This window comes from Cynoglossus semilaevis, chromosome 20 (assembly GCF_000523025.1).
Source record: "Cynoglossus semilaevis isolate Cse_v1.0 chromosome 20, Cse_v1.0, whole genome shotgun sequence".
NCBI classification, from domain to species: domain Eukaryota; kingdom Metazoa; phylum Chordata; class Actinopteri; order Pleuronectiformes; family Cynoglossidae; genus Cynoglossus; species Cynoglossus semilaevis.
Window position 1 is genome coordinate 11,004,212 of NC_024326.1, and position 22,331 is coordinate 11,026,542.

Sequence of the window (22,331 nt, forward strand, 5' to 3'; positions counted from 1 at the left end):
CTCATCTCCACTTCTACAACTTTTTCAAAGACAACACACCCCCCCTCTGCCCCCCCGCCCCAGGTTGTCTCTGGCTCAGCACTGATAACCCTCCACGTTCCCACTCAGCCACAAACACACACACACACACACACACATGCAGCCAACGACGTTCACAGCGAGGAGGGATGGGTCACACTTTATCTGCCTGATTCTGGTGCATGAAGAGAAGGGAATGTGGCACCGAGTCAAACACAGATAATGTCGGGTGTCTTTGCAACGCTGTGATTGGTTGCAGAAACATTTAGAGCAGCTGTTCTCGTCACTGAGACGCTGCCAAAGAGACGGAGACAATAAAATTAACATAAAACACAGACACGCTTCCAGAACATCTCCACTCACTCTACTGCTGCCATTGAATCAAGAGTTTGACTGAGGGAGGTGTTATATCCCAACAGACCACCAGGGGGACTGTTCAATAATGCAGACCACTCCCTGGTGTAGGTCACTGTAGGTTTTTTAGATGCAGAAATATGAAAATGACTTTAGTCTAGTGATTTTATTTCGATTTAGTCGACTGAAACACTGAACTGTACAGATTAACACTTCCTACACTACCAAACGTAGATTACCGTTCTAATCCCTCTGTTTCTGGACGAGTGTATAGAATAAACCTCATGTCAACAAAACACAAGTCAAATTAATTTTCTGGATTCAAGTCTGTACAGTAGCTGAGGATAAAACTGATTTGGCTCTGGCTAGTTAAAAATAAATCATACACTCACTCTCAGCCGTGTATTAATCCTTCCATCTACAGTGTTCACACGTCTATCAGTATCATCACCTCCATCACCTCCTCCTCCTCCTCCTCTTCCTCCTCCTCCTCCACACATCCAGGGGTCACAGGTTAAACTCAATGCTGATGACATTTTCCCACATTTTTATGCCTTTGTGCAGATTTCAATACATATCCTGTATTCTCCATCAGACGATTGTGCACTTCAACCCCCCCCCCCCCCCCCCCCACACACACACACACACACGAGAGCTTGTCACCCCGTAAAGGTTGTTCTGCTGAAATATTAACAATATCTCAGATAATTGCCGTTCTACCACTGATCAAAGTGAGCAGCCCGTGCAGCCTCGCTCTGGAATATTCCATTTACCGTTCATTGACCCCAGCGTCAGAAACCATCAGTGTTTCCAGGCTCACAGTGATGAATCCATCAAACCTCAGACAACACAGCTCACAGTTTCTAACATTTCTGTTCAGATTCAGAAACGCTGCCGCTGCCGTCTCCTGTAGTGGAACTGTAATATTTCTCTTTCGGTTCTCTTCATACGTCTGATCCTCCGTCTTCCTGCTGCACCCTCACCCCCTCACCTCCTCACCTCCTCACCCCCTCACCCCCCCACCTCCTCACCTCATCTCCTCACCTCATCACCTCACCTTCTGGAGTCATGTTTTCTTGAGAGCGTCCCCACTGTCTCAGGTTTTCATCAAGCAACACTATAAATATTTCCCGTTGGTTTTATTAGTAAAACCAACGTTCGTCCCTTTCCTAATGTATTCCTTTTTTCTTTTGATTCCCTCCCCCTCTCTCCCCCCTCTCTTACCGCCCTTACTTCCTCCATTCCTGACTTCCTCTTTCCTTTTGATCATTGCTGTCTTTTTCTCTGCAGCTCTGTTGGGTCTGAATTGATCTGTCAGTGTGCAGGGCAGTAACACCTCCATACTTCTCCCCAACATGAGCGGCTAAGCCGCCAGGACTTTTCTCTGCAGCGCACTTCCACAGCAGAAGAAATCTTTTCTTTCTTTTTTTCCCAGAGAGTAAAGTGGTTTCCAGATTACTCTCTCTGCTGCTGTACGGCGTGTCATGGATTTTTTTGGAATTTTTATTGAGTAAATTTGCCAAATCATGACAAAAAGCAAAACCATTAAGTGCTGTAGTTTTAAACAGTTGAATAATAATGAATAATATAAGGATGTTACCTCTAGGGGGCGTTTGTGGCACAACATTCTAGCAGCAGTTTTATTATCAGCCACATCATTTTTAGTGAATCCTAAAACCTGCAAAATATTTTAAAGAGTTTATTGCAGCATTTAATTAAGTTATTTAATTTCTTTATTTCCAATTTCACCGATATAACTATTAAAATGCCATTTATAAATATTTCTAATGTAAAAATGTATCATTAATTGTTAAAAAGTCTGAGAAGTGGTTTGTTTTGTGACAGATTTAATTATAATTTCTGTTTCTACAGTGAAACGTTAAACTTCACCATGAACCAGTGTTTCTTTGAGCTCTTGCCCTGCAGCAAAAAAGCAGTCTTTCTGTATGGAGTGTGTGTGTGAGTTTTCACCTCAGACTCTTAACTCTACTCTCACAGGTGAGAGTGTGATTTGTCTCTGTATCTGACTCTGCCGTGGTCTGGCCACAGGTCCAGGACTGCTGGGATCCTGTCCAGCCCCCGCCCCTCTGCGACCGCGAACAAGGTTAAGCAGTGAGAGATGAATAAATGAATACATTTCTGCTGCTTCCTCTCGACCCAGGCATTCAGGACGTCAAATTTGGTCCGTTTTTCCCCCCACAGTTGGATGTAACGTGGTCTGAAGTCAGACAGTGAGCGTTACTGTTGTTTACACTGTTTTTCTGACTGACATTACAACCCTCCTCCTTTGGACTCATAAACATCAGGAAGTGGAACGTTGGCTCTAACAGTCAAGACGCTATTGTTTTGGCTAAATATGCAACACGCTTCACTGCAACCACAGCTTCTGAAGGCCAAACTAACAGTTAGCTAACACGTCGCGCTACATCTGTCCGCGCCGTTTACCCTCTCAGTTGTTAGCTGGGTGTTCTACGCCCGGCGGAGTCTTTGCAGTCATGGCGACACACCAGCCCATTTGCTTCACTTGGTTCTTTGCTCACCTCAATCTCCAAACTGGAAAACTCCAGTTTATTTTAAAGCAAACTTTGTCTCTGCGCCGTCAGACGGCACAGGCGGCAGACTTCACACAGAGAAGCACAACACCTCCCGGCATCTGGCGACTGATCAAACAGCAGAGCAGCAACAGTCACAACAATGTTCAAACTTCACTAACAGGCCCAGAGTTTACCCCAGATACTCAGCACAACTCCCTGGAGCAGGAAGAGTAAATAAATATCCCAAAAAGGAGTGACGGACATATCTGACCTTGTTAAAAATCACCTTAACCTCGTACATCGTCGACCGTGACGTTCAGGTGAGCAGCGGAGGAACCAGAGACGGTGAAAACTCTAATGTGATCAGCACGATGTGTCTTTAATCAGTGATGGCCTGTGTAAAGTGTATGCAAAAAGTACTTTTTGGGAGGAAATAGTGTTGAATATTGTTCTGTGTGGGAATAAATGATAAATCAGAGCAACCACAGGGTTAGGTCTGTGAGAACGGCCGAGGCAGAGCGACCTCCTGCCCTGAATAATGGCTGCTCAATTTCTCAGATTTCTCCTCTCATTTATTGTAGCCGTTTTGGTCAGTGTGAAGAATGTGTGTGTGTGTGTGTGTGTGTGTGTGTGTAGAGATGCTGAGGCTGCATTAAATTATACACTTTAAGAGACTTTACCCCTAATTCGCTAACTTAATAATACATTAACGGAAGGTATTTCACCTCAAACTTCCTGCTGCCTGCCCACGGCATCTTAATCTTTAATTAGTAAAATGATTGGGGATGATTATGTCAACGTTGCATTCTCAGCACACAAGAAGTAAAATGCAAGAAAAGGGCAGCGGGAACATTGTACGGCCAACTCCTCGGCTTTGATAAAAGATTTCACTTTGAGTTTTCTCTAAACTGTGGACGCAGCAGAACAGGGAATCCCTGAAATAAGGGGGAAACGAGCTAATCAAAAGCTGACATTAAATAATTGAAAGTGTTGGGACTTTTGTCAACCCTGTTGGGATACAGAAGGACGTTTCTTTTGGTATTCATTCTGCTCCGTTTGTGTTTTTGCCCTTCCTGCTGTGAACTTCCTGTCCCCCTCCCCGCCTCCTTGATGCAGACAGAACATTAATAAACAAACACGAACATGCAGTAGTTTGGAAGAGCAAAGTAACGCAGAGTTAGACCTGAAGTTAGCAGCTACACACGTTCATGTCTGGGAACTTTTTTGGGGTGGTGGGAGTCAGACTTGAGGGCATAACGGCTTCTTCTCAGTTGGTAACAAAGTGCTACATTGTGTTCCCTGCACACTGACGTACAATGGAGCCGACACTGTGATTAATGGCCATTGGTTGCAGCAGGACTCCAGTCATGTGGAGCCGTTTCATGAAACGATGAAGTTAATTGTCAATAATGTTCACTCCAGTCCAAGACGTTTCCACGAGGCAGGAATCAGACAGCCATTACTTTAACAGTTGCTGTAAATACTGCTAAATTGGCTGAGTCACGGTGACACCTGAGTCGAGGGTCAGAAGACTTTATATGAACATCAGTGTAATTCTGCACAGTGAAGGGCATGAAGCAGACGTCGAAAAACATTTGAAAACCCACGGTAAATAGCACTTAATGGGATTGTTTTGGTTGAAGAAAAAACATGAATAGTTGTACTGTTCAATACATCTGTTAGTAATTATCATTAATGTCGAGTATAATAACGGTAATAAAATGTTGATTCCAATATGTCTGAAAGCTGTTTTTTTTTTTTACTTCACTCTGCTGGTGAGGAACAGACGAAGTGGAAGAAGCAGAAGGCTCGTGCGTTGGCAGCTCCTGTTCACGGCCAACTGAAGGGTCCAGATTTAAACATATTATAATCAAACTCTACACACTTCATTTGCTTCATGTGTTTTTCACCGTGCTCTTCCACCATTAACTGACAAACCCCGTGTGTAAAAGACTAATGACCAGTTCCATTTGCATTACCTGTTCTGGAGTGTTTTGCATCTGTCATTTTCTACTGGGTGGTAAACAGCCGGCGTTCAAGTGCCGCACTGAAATGGGGGGTAAATACTGTGGCAAAAACATATGAATGTGTTTATAAATGGAAGCTAAAACACGACAGTTTTTGGCTTGCATCAGAGCGGCCTGTCTGAGCCCAGGGGCAGTTACTGTGTCTCTGACTGACACTTGTCAAATGGACTGTGGGGGCAGCAGACTCACTGGCTTCTGTGAAGGTTTGAAAACACAGAAATGACTAAAATCCACCGAGTCCATGAAGTAGAACTCTGAGAGTGATGGTTTTCTTGACTCCATCATTTGGATTAGTCACAAATAAAAACAGGAGCCATTTTTCTTTCTGTTGTGGACAATGTATAGAAAACATTAAAAAAATATTAATCTGTCGCAATAAATCATGATTTATTTTTCATAACAATAAATGGTGATTAATGGTGATTAATGGTGATTAATCCGCGGCTAAAGCGGCTTTGTTTCCATGAACTACTGCTACAGTAATACATTAGAGTCACACGTCATCTGCAGCACGTGTGATCTCCCTGTGTAAGATCAACCACACTAATAAAATCAGAGGATTATTAGACACCGAGCTCCAACCTCCACAGTGGAAGCGGTGGCCCGAGCTCTTACCTTGCCAATGTACTGGTAGTCACTGCCTGTGTACTCCTCCTGCAGGAAAAACTGGTTCCACATCCATCCCCGTTTGACTCTTCGAAGCAGTTTCTTTCCTCTGATGGCTGCCCCACTTCCTCTCCCGTCCACCGCCTCTGTTCTCCATGAAATCAAAGACAGGCCTTCCAGGGACAGGCAGAGACAAAGCCAAGTGATGCACAATAAGAGAGTCCTCATTTTCCTGGGGCGCAGGCGTTGGATGTACAGGTCGCCGATGCTCTTATCTGTCCAGCTGGATGACCACGGACTGGCAGACAGATCCACCGGTCATAGTCTTCAGGGTCTGTAAACACAGGAGGCAGAGGAGCACGGATCAGGACTGGGCACTTGATGCATTTCTTTCCCTGAACACAATTGCTTCATGTGGGAGTGCAGATTTGGAAATATGCAAATCAACTTGTGGTGAATAGAAAAACACAAGAGAGGGAAAAAAACAGGGTTTAAAATGTTAAACCGTTCTTCTTTATGAGTCTCATGTAGATCTTGAACTAGCTGTTCAGACTGGATTTGATTGGCCGAGCTGCTGCAATAACTGCTCTAACACCAGCATTAGTGGCTGCGGAACAACAGACAATCTTTTCCAACAGTTCATCGTGCTTTGACCGGGTTCTTTAAGAACGTCACATCCTGAACTTCCAGCTGTTTTCACTGTTCTCTCACTAAAGCCAAAAAACAAAAACTAGAAGCTTAATGAGCTCAATGATTTAATTATGGTGACAATGAGGTGAAAAAAAGCTCGGAGCAGTTCTACATGAACACATTCTTGAGGTTAGAGCTGCTTGTAAAATCAAAGGAGTCAAAGATTACTGTTGTAAAATGTCCAAAATGCAGCGCTGAGTCAATTACCAAAAAACTTTATGGTCAAACTCTCAGCCAAAAATTCTGTCGTCTCAATAGGACGACATAATAAAAGCCCGCCTCCACAGTTTATAACTTTGTATTCAACCATTCTGCCCTCAATTCACATTTCTGTCCTTTTAAAAGGAGCTCCTTAAGAATCCAGAGTTTAAATGATGGACAGAAATAAAAGACACAAAAGATGTGTTTCCTTTTCACACACTCGCTGCTGCTGATCCCTCCAGCTCTGCTGATGATCCTTCATACAATGGAAAAAATTAAAATCACAACAACCAAACGTAGTCGACAGTTCACCAGACTCTGCTTAAAAAAACTGACAGAAGACGAGAAGGTTTTCAAACTCCAAGGTCTTTCCATGGAAATATGAAACACAACTGCATCCAGCTGTGAAGTACGACAAAACTTTTCCCTAAAAATCAAATAGACTTCTTCCTTATCGTCTTTGAGCAGTGGATCAATAAAAAAACAAACAAAAAAACCCTGTCATACAACAACAATAAAAACCCTGAGGAAAAAAAGGAGTAAAAACATGTAGAAAACATCTTCCCTCCTAGACTCCTGCAGGGACGACACCACAACAACCTGGTCCTTTTGATCAACGTCACATTTAAAGGGTTAAAAAATGCCTTGAATGTGGAGTAAAGAGTGAAGACACGCTTCTGTTCTGTTTTCCATGTCGATCAAAGGAAGGCAGAGTGAAGAGGAACAAAATAAGCGACTAATCACATAAGTGAGCTTGTTGTTCCATCGGCCCTGCACAGATCGATTTCAGAGTTAATCTAACAGATCTGTTCACTTTCAGCACTTTGCTGCAGCCCTCGCGTCCAGCGGTGGTTTTTACCCAGCAGTCAACAGCACACCACACTGAAGAGTCCTGTATTCAATCAAGGCAACACCTGAAACCAACAACAATGGGCCTTTTCATCGCCGACATCACTCAACAGCACTTCAAACAGTGCGTACTTAAACGGGTTAGTGCGGCTGTTTAGGCAGTGGACTAATGAGACACAGAGGACGCTGCTCATTCCTGGCTCCTGTCCTTCCTTGTCTCCAGTTGCATTAGGCCCATTACGTCCTGCTTTATGGGAAGGCTTTAATTGAATCACATGAAAAACACGCGAGAGTAATTGATTCTGGTAGAAGGCGTTAACACTGTCTTTATTGCCCCCCCACCCCGCCCACCCTCTCTCTGTCTATTATAATGCAGTGAGAGGCGAATCTTTTTTTTATTCCTAATGTTTCCATTTTTCATACTAGGAATGTGTTTGAGCCACAGCACAAATTTTCAGAAGAATATTTAATTTTTGTGCTGTTTACGAAAAAAAGTAAAATAACTAGAGTAAATAAATAAAAGTTTTCAGACCAATTAAGAGAGATTGTATTATTACTTCCCACAGCCCACCTGAACATGTCTTGCGGCCCACCAGTGTGCCACGACACAGTGGTTGAGAATCAGTGGTTTTGACTGACCGGCTCTGGAGCCACATGTCTCTAACACAGCGTCTCTGTCCGTGTTCTTGTTCCTCTGTGGATTTAAACTCGCAGCCTTCTGGTTTAACAATGGGAAATTCTCACCACAAGATTATTAAAATAAAGTTGTCTTCTAATCCTTCAGCGGTCTGGAAGTCAGTGGCAGCACATCAAACAGAACCGTGGGAGACGGATGCCAGGAAACAGCCAGTCTCCAACTTGGTTCCTCACACAAACTGCCAACCTGACGGCACACAGATCCGCCTGACACCACGACGACGTGCGCTGTGTGCAGTGAGGAGCAGCTACGACCCACATCTGAACACGGACGGTCCTGCAGCCCTGGTCACCGGCCAACAGCCAAAATGTGCACGACTATGATTAGTGCGTACTGAGCTGGACACTTTCCAAATAATATCTGGATTTGCTGTGGAGCGTGTTGACAGAGTGTCGCTGTACAAATATCTATGGAACGACTTGGCAGTTGTTTAAATCTATCAGGAGTTGATCCTCGGCGTTCACACGGATTAACGCCACAAACGCAGCCGCCGCGGTGACTGGATGTAAACACAGCACGTGGATAAAACTGAGATTACAGAAGGAACGGCTTCTGGCTCAGGGAACTGTGTCAGCCCAGAACCTTTAACCCAGTGCTGTCATCCATGTCTGATTAGGTTAATAAATCAGATGCTGAGGGCGGGTTGTTACTGGTGGATCAAATTAAAACGGATTCTTCTAAATACTGATGGAATTCCTGGTTTCCTCTACTTTGTCGTGTTTAAACGCACTGACAAAAGAAAAACATATCATTTATCAACAGATTACAGCCGCAGGGTTGTGAGTTTGATTCCAGGTTTGGTACTGTGGGTTATAAACCAACCCCAGGTTGACGGCAAAAACCTTTTGTGTAAAGATCTTTGACCATCTGGACGAGAAACTCGTCAACAATCACACGTTCAGTCAAATGCTGTGCACAGAGTCATCCAGACAGGGCAGAAAAACAAGTTAAATAAAACCCCGGTCGGGGTGAGGAGCGGGGGGGGGTGCCAGACAAAGTGTGTCACACAACACAAATACAGTCCTCGTGACTTCCACTGCAGCCCAGAAAAACAGGCTCCTCAGTCTGTTCAATTCCACCGTCACCTGAGCAGCAGTCGTCCAACGGACGTCCACACGTCCACACGTCCACACGTCACACGCTGCCGGCACGATGCAACCAAAGCGAAACAGGCCCTGCCTTTGGCGTAGGAACGAGTCACTTTAGGACAGCGGCCGCAGCCAATGAGAGGCCTCCTCTCCTGATCTCCTCTCCATCATCTTCACAAAATGTGATAAATGTTCACAACCTTCAGGTGACGATGGCGGTGCTTTTCCCTCTCTGCTCTCCCTCCCTTTTCCTTCCACCGTTGCAGTGCGGTGCTGTGTGTGTGTGTGTGTGGGGGGGGGGGGGGGGGGGTGCCAGACAAAGTGTGTCACACAACACAAATACAGTCCTCGTGACTTCCACTGCAGCCCAGAAAAACAGGCTCCTCAGTCTGTTCAATTCCACCGTCCCCTGAGCAGCAGTCGCCCAACGGACGTCCACCCGTCCACACGTCCACACGTCCACACGTCCACACGTCCACACGTCCACACGTCCACACGTCACACGCTGCCGACGTCACACGCTGCCGGGACGATGCAACCAAAGCTGAACAGGCTCTGACTCTGTCGTACGTACGAGTCACTTTAGGACAGCGGCCGCAGCCAATGAGAGGCCTCCTCTCCTGATCTCCTCTCCATCATCTTCACAAAATGTGATAAATGTTCACAACCTTCAGGTGACGATGGCGGTGCTTTTCCCTCTCTGCTCTCCCTCCCCTTTCCTTCCACCGTTGCAGTGCGGTGCTGAGTGTGTGTGTGTGTGTGTGTGTGTGTGTGTGTGTGCGCAGACAGCCACTGAGACCTCTGACAACTCCCACAGGACCAATTAGAGGTGAAAAAAGGGAGAATTTCAGCCACAGAGCAGACTTGTGCATATGTGTGATTGTGTGTGCGTGTTTGTTTCAGAGGAAGTGTGTGTGTGTGTGCACACACACACGTGTGACAAGTACAAACCAAGCCACCTATTTCCATCAGGATAGGCCAGCCAACAACGTCAACACTGGTCGTCCAGCTCCAACTCTCTCACTGTCCCTCAACGTCTCTCTCTCTCCCCCCCCCCCCCACCCCCACACCCACGTACATGGAGAGGCTCACACACACCCCCAGCCGTCAGATAGCCGGTCACTGGTGGTTAGCGATGTGAAATCTCATTATGAAGAAACCACCAACTGCAGCTTCAGACACCTGACAACAAGCTTTTCAAGAAAGAACTTTTTCAGCAACTTTTTCTGATCTACATGACATTGCCATGAATCATTCTCTTTTGAGGCCGCCACGCTGTGGGAGCACGGAGACACGCTGTCAATTAGCCACCCTGTCATTCAGGTGCTGGGCGTCAGGGGCAGGTAGGACTTCCCAAGCCACTTAGCGGTGAGTCTGTCAGTCAGCCAGTGGCTGACATTGTACCGTGTTGACTGTGAGGGTGACATACTTAGACACTAAGCCAGTTTTTGGCTGAGTCTGCGTAAACATACATTATGACAAGGATACATATGGTAATAAGAAGCTCAGATAACTCACTGGAAGGAGTCGGCTTGTCTCCTACTGCCGCCGCCCGCTCCGTTTGACATTTAATACTGACTTTTAATACAGCGGCACCTTTTACAGATGGTCCGGTCTCTGCCGTGGACGGCTCCTCATAATACCTGGACATGACGTGGTAATAACAAAGAAGCTAAATCTGTTGTCTTAAAAACTGACTGGAGAGGAGGCTTCATTACACAGGTGTGAATTATGTTGACTCTGAATTTCCACTGAAGTGACGTGGGGCTCAGTGAGGAAGAGCAGGAGACTGGGGTGGGAGGGGGGCAACATGTAGGGACCAATCTGTGCTGATTTCACCAGGGGAAAAACAAATAAGTCCAAGAGCCAATCAGAGCTGTTTGTTGGCTAGAAGGCGGGACATCTTCCCAGAAATCCAATCATTGTGAAGGCGTGTCTGGTGGAAAAAACAGCATGAACCCAGGAGTCGGAAAACACCGATCACTGTAACCAGTGTCCAAACAACTGTCAAAAAAGAACACGTCAAATCTGAAGCGTTGTCTCCAGACATGATCCTGGGAGTCCAGTGAGGAGAATCTACTAAACCTCATGTCAACATTTTAATATTCTATGTTTATTTCTACCTTAATTCAAAAAATAAAACATTGCTAAATCAAATTTGAATGTATACGACGGCCTCTGCACTCTTTCATTTTCAGCAGTGTGAGGTGAAACATTACCTCTGGCCCATTAAAGCTCTGCTGTCATAGAGAAGGTTCAGGTCATCTTTTAAATTGAGATAACGATACACTTTTGGACAATCTGTCCTCAAAAACATTTATGGTATTTTGTAATTTTTTTTTTTTTTTTTTACTGCAGTCAACTGGGAAATACACAGAGCCTCAGCAGCCCAGGGGCAAAACAAGCCTGTTACCTACTGCTGTTGGGGTAAATGACGGGTTCAGCCACAATTTGTGGAAGTGAGACAATCAGGTAGACAGCCTTAACAAAAACACCCCGTTTATACAGAGGAAGCAGTAGTATCATATATCTACACGTCTGATCAACCACTGAGTTAGTTTAAGAGTTAGTTTGACCTTTTGACTCATTAACTCATCATCATTATTTCATAATTAACCAGTATCAATCAGCCATAGTTCTATTCTCACTAATGCTGGAAAATAAATCGTCTCCAAATAAAAATGTCCATGGAAACAGTTGAATACTGGACGCAGAGGGACAACTGTAGGATTCCTGTCTGCCATGCAGTAGTCCGTGACTCCATCCCTAACGGGGAGTGTTGTGTCAGAGATGGCAACCTCTAATGAAGGTCGAAAGACAAAAAAATGTCCATTAACTGCATGATTAACCATCCCAACAATAATTTAAACACCTCTGTGCAGTACCTGTACCAACCACCAGGTTGAAGACCTCTGTTGCCAAGAAAATAAATACATGTTGTGAACGTTCTTATCAAAGTCAAATCTAAAACTAAGTGACTGCTTTTTGGACTCTAAAATGTTACTAAAATTCAAATGAGTGAAACTGATGCCAGAGTTTTAAACCAGGCCATAAAAATATAGACATAAAACAAACACACTTTGACTCACCAGCTGCAAAATAAATCCACGTCTTTAAACCAACAAGTAGGTGGATTTGTTAGTCAACCTAGTCTTCCTGTGGTGAGGTCTGAGATAAACTTCCATCAAAGGTACAAAAACTGCTCCTTGATCCTTTGATTCCTTGGTTCTTGTCTTTGTTTTTTTTTTGTGTTCCATCTTGACTTTTATCTTTGTCTTTTTTTAAACGTCGATGTGAAAACTGGGTTAAAAATAAAGACTAAATCTGGCTAAGTGCGTCGGCTAATTGGTACCTTTTATCAGGAACACCATTAATAACAATGTCTCTAACTATCGTAACACACTGCGTGAGTACTGCCTCTGTGTACTCTCAGTGGGAGAACATGGAAATTACCATCATCAGGATACACTTACACGCCATAAATGTCACCAGGTAGTTTGCACACAGAAAATAGAAGTTAGACGCGTGAACTTTGAGGAAATGATGGCCAGGTGGCGCTGACATTTAGACTGTGCTGCAAAACATCAGAGTTCAGAGTTCAGAGGCAGATTGTTTTGTTTCTTCCTGTATTTAAAAGAGCGTGATGAATGTTTGCGACTTGACTCTGAGATCCATGTTTGATGTCTTATCGACGTGTCGCTTTGAAGGTCAACGTAACAACGACTCAGTTCAGAGTTTTAAACAGAAAAGGAAACAAAACTCCTCTGTGTATGTGAAGCTGCAGCAGTGATTCAATGACTGAAGGAATTCTGTTCACACTAATGTTTACTGCCATCCATTTTCACACCACCTGTCGATTTCTGCTTTTAGATTCCACTTTAAATGTTCAAATTACATCAAACTAAAGCATGAAAGGTCCAAAGTGGCTTTAATGTTACCATCTTTGGTCCAGTAGCTGCTGCATCAAAGATTTGAATTTTGTCCCACAGCCTGTTAAAAGTTAAAACCATGTACTTAACGGCGCCTCTTGTGGCAGTCTGTGTCGGTTGCAACGATTCACACGGTGAGTCAATTATATGGCCATATATTACAACACTGCAGGTATTACCTGAGTACACACCACTACAGGGTTGTCAGACCCCAGATTCTGTACAATGAAAAGTAAAGCCTGGGCTTCATTTCCGTTCTCGGGGGCAGAGGGGTCAGCTGTAAATAGACATTGACTTTGTTGTGGAGCTGGCAAAGTCAACCGTTGAAAATGCTGCAAGCTGTTGATTTAAAATTGCTCACGAACCGTTGACCTCCAGTGGAGTTGCCAGTGGGCACATTAGATCATATTAGTGCTTTATTAGAACTGTGCCGCTGCTGCCCAGACAAATTAAAAGGGAGATGGTGCACACTGTTACCTGACTTATTTATTGAAATGCCGACTGGAAATGATCGTCTCTGGTATGGATTCACAATCACTCGGTTATTAGGAGCCTGTTTTTTTTATATATATATATATTTCTGATGTGTACACATTTGTACAGTCAACACAGCGACGGGAACAGCTCATCAGCAAATACTGTGGACATGTTGGACAATGAGGCTGGTGACCTTTCCAAGGATGTAGCCTGTCTCTCAGCTAAGATAATTCGCCTTTTCCCAGCAAGCCTTGCAGGGTACAGCCTATAAAGAAAGACACAGAGCCAGTGTCATGACTTCAGCTGTGTGTCACTGTGTCACACGACGACGCCATGTGTGCCGGCTGCAGAACTTCCCAAAAACACTGACAAAGTTCTTAGCGTAGCATCAAACCTCATGGTCGGACGTTGGAAGTAAAAGTTTTAAAACACTCATAATCCAGCCAGTGTGTCCTGAACCTCTGCAGCATCAGCCCATTAGCTTTCACTGTGTTCAGGTTGACAACTCATCACGCAGCCAGACAGGCTTTAGCTTCCTTTTGTTACAAGGCAAGAATCAATACCAACACATCAGTGCCAACGCTGCACAGAGACAGAGCCGTGAGTGTGTCCACAGTAGACTGTTTACATGGACATCGATAAGTGGAATATGAGGAAGATCTGCACTTGTTTCCTCCTTTGTTAAAACATTTATTCAGAGGCGAGGCTTGTAGTAAATGCTGCTTTTATACAGTATATGCTGCAGTTTACACTGTTCCTACACCAGTGTCCTGACAGAGATAGCTGCACAAACAGAGTGTGTACTTGTGTGTGTGTGTGTGTGCTTGTCTGACCAGGGACCTCACCACAGGGTCAGCCTACATTAGGACATTAATCACAGGCTTCAGCAGACGTAGCCAGACTCTTCTACCCATTATTACAGCCAGACTTTTGTAGCAAATCACTTTTCCTGAAATATTATATTTAATAACACAAATGAAGAGAGTCTGGTATTAGAATAAGAGTAACATTCCCTGAAACAGAATGTCCTCCTCGTTGGCCTCTTCTCGTTGTTTTATTCTTACCTTTCTCCCTCAACAGTGTTTGATCTAATGTATAACTCATTTTAACATTTGAAGGTTTTAATTTTCACTTTGTATCACATGGTTAAAAGATTTACCATGAAATACTTTGTGAAGCAGAAAATCATAGAAATCCACACTCTCTCAGTCACTTTGTCTCTTTTACTATTTCTCTGTTTATTTTTTCATTTTTATTGTTGTAAATGTCGGGGCTGCCACTGACAGTATTATTATAGTATATACAAGAGTTCAAATAAAATGGGCGTAAATGAACGGTTTAGATAAACACCAGTGGGAAGGAAAGGGAATTCTTTTCTTCTAGCTGGTCAGCAGCATTGTCACCGTAGCTGGCTGTCAGTGGTCATTACTCGAGGCCACTGTGCCACAGTCTCAGCATCACACACAGAGCCAGGGCAGGGAGGTGGGGGGGGGGTGATGGGAGGTCTAACGATGGAAACCTTTTATAGCCTGTAGACAATCACTAATCTACTAAACTAAATGTGTTCTTTGTTCCTCTTTCACACAGTTACAGGAACAATGTCGTACCAGTCGCCTCAAATCAAGGGGCACGGCTCTTATAGTGGTATTTAGCGCCCCCATGCAGGCACAGAATATCAGCTACCTGCTCTATGTTGAAAGAGGGAACAAGAAATAAATAAATAAACGCTGTATAGGTGACAGATAAAACAGATAAGACGTATATAAAGTTAGGGGGTTTTTCAGCTGCTGCCCTCTTGTGGTAAATAATTACAGATATTCTGACCTTGGTACTTTGGTGTTCTGTCGCTGATTTTTTTTCTCTCCCTGGAACAAATATACCCGACATGTTACACTTCACATTTATGAATTTGATCAACTTATCAACTTACCAAAGAATTGTACACTAGTGCTACTATGAGCTACTTACTTGAGTGTGTACACACACACACACACACACACACACATACAGACATAAAACTGCTTTATTCCTGAAAGTACAACGTAATATCAAGCAGCCATAAAGGTGTAATTTGTCTTGCATTGTTGCTTTTCACCTGAAGCTGCTGTGTAAACCGACTGAGCTGCACTGATAGAGGTTTGATGTATCACTGGATGCACCTGGGAAATAGCACCGTGAGGCTGCAAATATACAGAGGAAATATATGTTTTCAACGTGATAAATATGGCACTGAAACCACTGTAAATAACCCTGTGTTGTTCTGAAAGGAGCAGAGGACTGTGTTCAAACACGGCTCTGGGCGTTAACTGTGGGAGAAAAGCTCAATCTTTTATTGTTGTGTTAATCACTGATTGTCCAACTGTCAGGGCCAGTGATTCGTACTCTCTGACTCTTCGTGATTGGGTTTCACTTTGAGAAAGCGCTCCATATCTAGTATTTCATACTTGAACTTGTTAAATCTCTTCAACAAGCATGAATCATTGTCATAATGTTGATTCTGGCATTTCAATTTGCATTGTTTCACATCTGAATAATATTCACCTCACAGAATAAACGCCCACCACCACAATCTCAGATCCATGTCGTCGGCTGGTTTTCTAACAGCGTCTTTGAGCGATAACATGAAGTGAAGTCTGTGTTTGGACGGAACATTCTTTAGTTGCCGGGCCACTGTTTTTGTTCCAAATGCACCAAATGTAGAGACGACTAGGCTGAAGTTTTCAAACTATACTGAAGGTATCGACCTCATCTACTCCAGGTGGTGTGAGACTGCAGATACTGGACGTGGAGTGGAGCAGAAGCCTCTCCTGGTACTCCTCTCTAAATCCCTCTACTGTAAACTGACCGTAGGTGTGAATGGTTGTTTGTCTCTACCCCCCGCGCCCCCGGCCCCTCTCTGACCCTGCAGAGGGTCAGTGACCCCGTCTACATACAGTTCAGGTGAACGAGGCAGGTGGCACCATCAGCTGCATCTACATTAAAAAAAATCAGAACATTATATGGAACTGGAGCAACTGGTTGGAGAGTTAAATACCTCAGCCTTTTCTAGAAGAGTCCACAGCTGCTCTGAGTGTGCTCCACTGAGCTGAATGAGCTCTGCAGTCACCGCAGGGATTATCAACAACAGCAGAAAGGTGGTGCACACTCCACTGACGCTACAAGTGAGCAGAGAAATCCCATCTGAAGGGTCCACTCGCACTATTTCAGCATTTAACATTTAAAACCCAAGCATTTCAGTGCCATGCCACACAATTTACCCAAAGTCAGGACCCGCAGCAGTGCCTTCAGGGTTGGCCTCGGACGTTTGATGAAGAGTGGGGACTGGCTGGGTCCAGAGTGGACACCAGAAAAGAACGTCCAGGACATTCAAGCAAAGATAAGACTGCAGGGAAGAGAGGCACAACTTCTGCTCTCAACCAGAGGTGTGTCTGATGTTTCTCTAACCAACCTCAGTCCAAACTGTTGAACTTTCTGTTCTGTCATATTTCATTCAACTTTAATGTTCTGTCTTGAAACACAGGAAGTGTAAATAACGGACTAAACAGGAACGCTGACACCAATGAAGGTTGTCAAAGTTTCTCCTCCGTCCTGGACGTAACGTGACCTTCCACCACCAAAAGGTCTGGGCTCCGGGGGACGGCAGCAGAGAGAGGGGAGGGGGGAGACTCTGAGTGATGGCAAAGCAATCAAGTTAATTGACACTGACTGACACAACGACTTCCATATTGACACACACACTCTCACAGGAGTAGCATATTTAGTTCCACACTTTACTGGAACGTCAGAGGCGTGCAGCGGTCACACCAGTCTGAGGATGGTCACTTTCAAACTTTAATATGAACGCAAAACAAATCTCCTCCTGGCAAGAGATCGTAACTGAGCGACAACAGACGGCTCTGGTCTGTGGACCATCTGGGTCTTTACCTGCTGTGTTATAATACGGCCTTGATGAGACACTCCGACAGCACAGGGAGGAGGAGCAGAACCTCCAGAAGAGCTCTGTGGCTGTGGCTGTTTCTGAGGTTGGAGAGGGTGGAGGGTACCAGCATCATCATATCATCCACGCTGCTGTGAATATAAAGCACTGTCGAGGGAAATCATTTGGTTTTCTGTGTCGTCCAGATGTCTGTCGTGCTGCTGTTGTTGTTACTTGTTGCTCTGGTTGTCCTGTATGTCTGGTATTCAAAGCTGTCTGGATGGGTTTTCCCTTTTAAGACAACAACATAAAAACCAAAAAACCAAAAAACTCCCGTGGCTTAATGTTCCTATTTCTTTAGCGCATGTTTAAAACCATTATAACATCGAACCCCCTCCACTGTTAATACGTCCTCAGATCTCACCACAACAAGCACATCTGAGGTGGTGGGAGAACCCATGCAGCCGCAGTCCTGACCATGCACGATCCCAATCCTCCAAAGCACTGCCATCCTCTGACCTGCTGCAGTTTTAACGGCAAATGAAATGTCTTTTCCAACGTATTCACTGGATTTAATGGCAACATTGGTGTTTTATGTCTCAGCTGCAGCAGTGCTGCCTCCTCTGTGCCCTCTGTGCCACTGCACTCACTGAAAACAGACACATCCATACAGTCCAACCTCTGTTCACATCTGTAAGTGATGACTCTAGATCCAGAGCTGACAGAACAGACGGGGTCTGGACAGCTGTAATTAACACTATCCACATGTGATGTCATCACTCAGGATGGACCGGGTGATGTCGATACATCACTCAGGATGCATCGACATGCCTGAGCCTGGGTCTGAATAGAGCCTGAGAGAACCGTTCTACTGAGACATCACCTAAGATCGATGCCTTCTGTCTCAACATGGAGCTGTTTCCACACATATTTGACTGACAGCCACTAAATGTTAATCATCTGCCCTGGAAAACAAACGTCTAGCATTTTAAAAGGTCATCAAACTTCTCTCTTGCAGTGTCTCAAAACAAAGAAGTCAAACAAGAGGAACTTCTTTATGAAAATAACTATTATAACTATTTCATGTATTTTCTCTCTGTCAGAAAATTCCGTCTTTGTAGAATTCGAGGGAAAGTTTTTCACTCCACAACCTGGCAGTTCTGAGGCTCACAAATGATTTCTTTCAATTTTAGGAAAAGGTCTGTGGTAAAAGGTTTGGCAGTTGTCACAGGTGTCCATTCATGTTTGGTTACAAACGTGGTGTGTGCTGTGATCACAGACAAATTGAGAAAACATGTCAAGGTTGTTCAGGACCCTTCGTGTTTCAACGAGTTTCAGTTTTTAAAATCAAGAGGAAACTTTCTTTCTTCTCAGACTTTTTTTCTGTGTACAACAGAACGACAACCACTTTTTATCCAACAATTCCACCGTCCATCCACTAATCACTGCTTTCATCCACGGCCAAGACACGTGTTGTAGAGACGTCACCTACAGATCAGAGCTGCACAACTACCGACTGTAGATTTATCTGGATTAATCATGATTAATCATAACCACGTTGGTCAAAGAGCGGTGAATGATCTGAGCGCCCTGCTAACGCATACATGCTGTGACGTAAAGCTGTGTAACTGAAGAACTAAAAAGTTCCCACTGTTTCTAAGTACGTGCACTACCAAACCACACCACCGTGGGGGACTGGCCTCATGTTTTTGGGTCAGTCAGTGTTTGTGGAAATCAATGAGCTTGTTGACAGGGTTTGTTTCCAATGTGACAGCAGGGTCAGTCACTGAGGTCAGTCGACCGGAACTAATAACTTTTTCAAGGCAGCTACTCAAAATAAAAAAAGACAAAAAAACTATATAAATATATATTGGGACAATGTTAGCATCATCTTAAAAGCTGCAGATAAAGCACTTCCCTTCTGCCCTCTCTGGTCACAATAATATAATGGACGTGTGGGGATGGAGCTTTATAGCACAAAAGCTTTTATCCATTTAAGAGAGAGAGAGAGAGAGAGAGAGAGAGAGAGAGAGAGAGAGTGCGTTCACATAATGGCCTACATAAATGATGTTTAACATAATTCTTGGGATGATAATGAATGGATGGATATTAAAATCTTTAGAGCATACAGGCTAAATGACACCCGAGCCTGTGCTGTGGCTGAAACTTAATGATCTGATCTGAGTTCTGTTTTTAGAGGAGCGTCACGGTGGACCGGAGCCGACCAGGCACAGCGCAGGACTGCATGTTCATGGCGAGCGGTGTAATCCCCGCAGCCGGAGCCTGACTCGGACGTACACACATAAGAACACGTACACAAAGAAACCCACTCAATGAGTGACCCTGTCATAGCAATTACAGAGCAGCAACCAGCCTAATCCCCCTAAGCAACCTGAGCTGCTTTAATCTCAACAAAGGGGAGATAATAGATGTGTGTGTGTGTGTGTGTGTGTTTGCAATAGTAAATGTAATGGTTTTGCTTACCTACAAATCCCAGTTTACATTTTGTACTTTTGCAGAGTGTACTTCAACTGCTCCAGTCTGTTCTGGATTAAACTACCCTGTGGTCACGTGAGTGTGTGTGCAGGGTCCGATGACCGCCGCCCTCCTCACCAATATCAATTAGTGATGGATAGTGTTGTCAGGACCAGATGGTTCGTTAGGATTGACACCCTTACGTAACCAAAGACGCTGCATGAAGGGGTCAACGACACTGACTGGAGATCCGACACATCGAAGGCAGATTTTTAATCGCCCCGTGCAAAGACTAAGAGTAATTTCGTACGATCATGTGACGTGAGAAACAAAGCTGTAAAAGTCCACTTCAAGTAAACCTGTTAGAACATCTAACACACACACACACATCTCATGGAGATAAAGCAGCTGTAAACACATTTAAATGATGTTAAATGATGCATTTAACATTTCATTTCCTATTTTCTTCTTCGTGTTTCAAGTTTTTTTACATAAGGGCGCGTGTTCGCAACACTGCAGCAATACACCAAAATATATATAATGTTACTTTTCCATATACTAATATACACAGAGCACAACGATGGGAGTGTGAAAAATATTTTAAATATTTTAAAACTTCTTCACCTTCTATTTATTTCTCACGTTTCTTTGTATTTCATTGTAAATAAATATTGTTGCGACGTTTTCTGTAAAACATTTCCACTTATTATTCATAACATTCTTTAGCACTTGACGTGACACAACATAATCTGCTGCCGTTGAATGTTAGCTACGTTGACAAATATTTTATATTATGTTGGACTGTTGGTCCAAGGTTGTTTTTTTTTTGTTTTTTTTTGTTTAAGTGAGAGCAAAAACATTTTCTGCCACCTTTACAGCAGGGCCGTCAGAGCCAATGACCAAAGACGTAAAAGTAAACAAGTTCCTAACATTCTCTCGTTAGAGGAGCTATAGAAAACGCCACCTTGTATTGAAAGGATGTCTTAAGGACTTTGTGTGTCGCTGTAAACTGGTGTGTTTTGTCCTTGTGCGTGATTGTGTTTACGAGGGTCTGCGGTCGCACTTTGTTTGCAGTCCTCTCATTCACAAAGACTTTATTATCATGAAAACCCCTGCTTTACGACTGTCACAGAGTCAGGAAACAGCAGGAACACACACATACAGTGTGTCACTCCACTGTGGAATGTGGGAAGTCTATTACTATGTAAATGAGCAGTGGTCTTATCCACTAACCTGAAATGTGTGTTTGCTGGGAAGAACGGAAGAAAGACGCGGTAAAGAGAGTAAAGAAAAAAAAATTACCAATAAACAGAGGCTTCCTATTCAGGGCAATCATGAAATCTAGCCAGCGTGCAGCCAATCACAGCCTTTCACCAGCGACCCAGCTCTCCGTTCAGTGTGGGGATCATTGCAGCATCACAATTAAATATTCATATTTAGCCAGCTCCCTGGCCACTCGTTTTCTGTCACGTCCAAAATTGATTAAAAAGCTCTCTGGTGAGCAGACCCTCACAGAGAGAGCTGATAAAGACAGAGGGACGGATGACGCCTTCACTAACCACTCTGTGCTGAGGAATGGAACTGCCCTCCTTCACACATCCATCCATTTTATCCTCCATCCATCCGCCTGCCCATCCATGTATCCACCCGACCAATCCATCCATCCATCCATCCAATTGTAAATCTAGATAATTAATTCTTTTATTGAAAAAAAAAAAATCATCCACAGTGACCACAGAGACAAATGTTCAAATCTGACTCACTGATTAAACCCCACTCTAAGGCGGGAATGAAAAATTACACAGAATTGTTAGATGTGACATTTTTGTTCTTACATCAATTCATCTATGACTAATACTTCAGCTGAGTAATTTTAATAACGTATTTTATAACACTTTAACAGTCACACGGTTTAACTTTTCTCTTGTTGAGTCTCACCATCTGGTTTCTCTCCTAAAGCTGATATGATGCCCTTCATCTGTATCTAAGTAGAAACGCAATCTTTGTGAGTGGGTTTGAAAAAGTTCAATCTTGGGGAAAAATAAAATGATTCAAGCCGTGAAGTACAGTGTATACTGTACTGTGTAAATGCTAATATTTAACCTGAATCTGTTGTTGTTGATTAGAAACTATATATAAAGATGTTTACACTTTCAAAGATGCAGGGCACGTCTGTGACTCATGAGGAAAAATCACTGTCACCACAAAAGGTCAAACATCACTGTTGCTGGATGATAATTGTAGTCAGATTTTTTTTTAAATTCCAAGGATTTATCTGCTATGCACATATATAAATATATATATATATATATATATATATTTTTTTTTTACAGTGGATCCAGTGATGTACAGACAGGAGCTTTAAAGAATCAAGCGAAGCCTGGCAGGTAGTCCAGAGCTGGGCTAGCCTCCTCTGCACATGAGTAATGGGTATGGAAGATAAATGGATGGCTTGAAGGTCAGTAAGTGA

The 22,331-nt window shown here is 43.7% G+C and overlaps 1 protein-coding gene across 1 annotated transcript in view; it reads right to left on the bottom strand.

Moving 5' to 3' along the window:
* cdh6 (cadherin 6) overlaps positions 1 to 22,331 on the bottom strand; it is a 68,457-nt gene that overhangs the window by 36,065 nt on the left and 10,061 nt on the right. The window contains exon 2 of the mRNA XM_017042344.2: positions 5,549 to 5,873. Coding sequence (XP_016897833.1) covers positions 5,549 to 5,767 — 219 coding nt within the window. The 5' untranslated portion in view covers positions 5,768 to 5,873. The remainder of the gene's footprint in view (positions 1 to 5,548; positions 5,874 to 22,331) is intronic.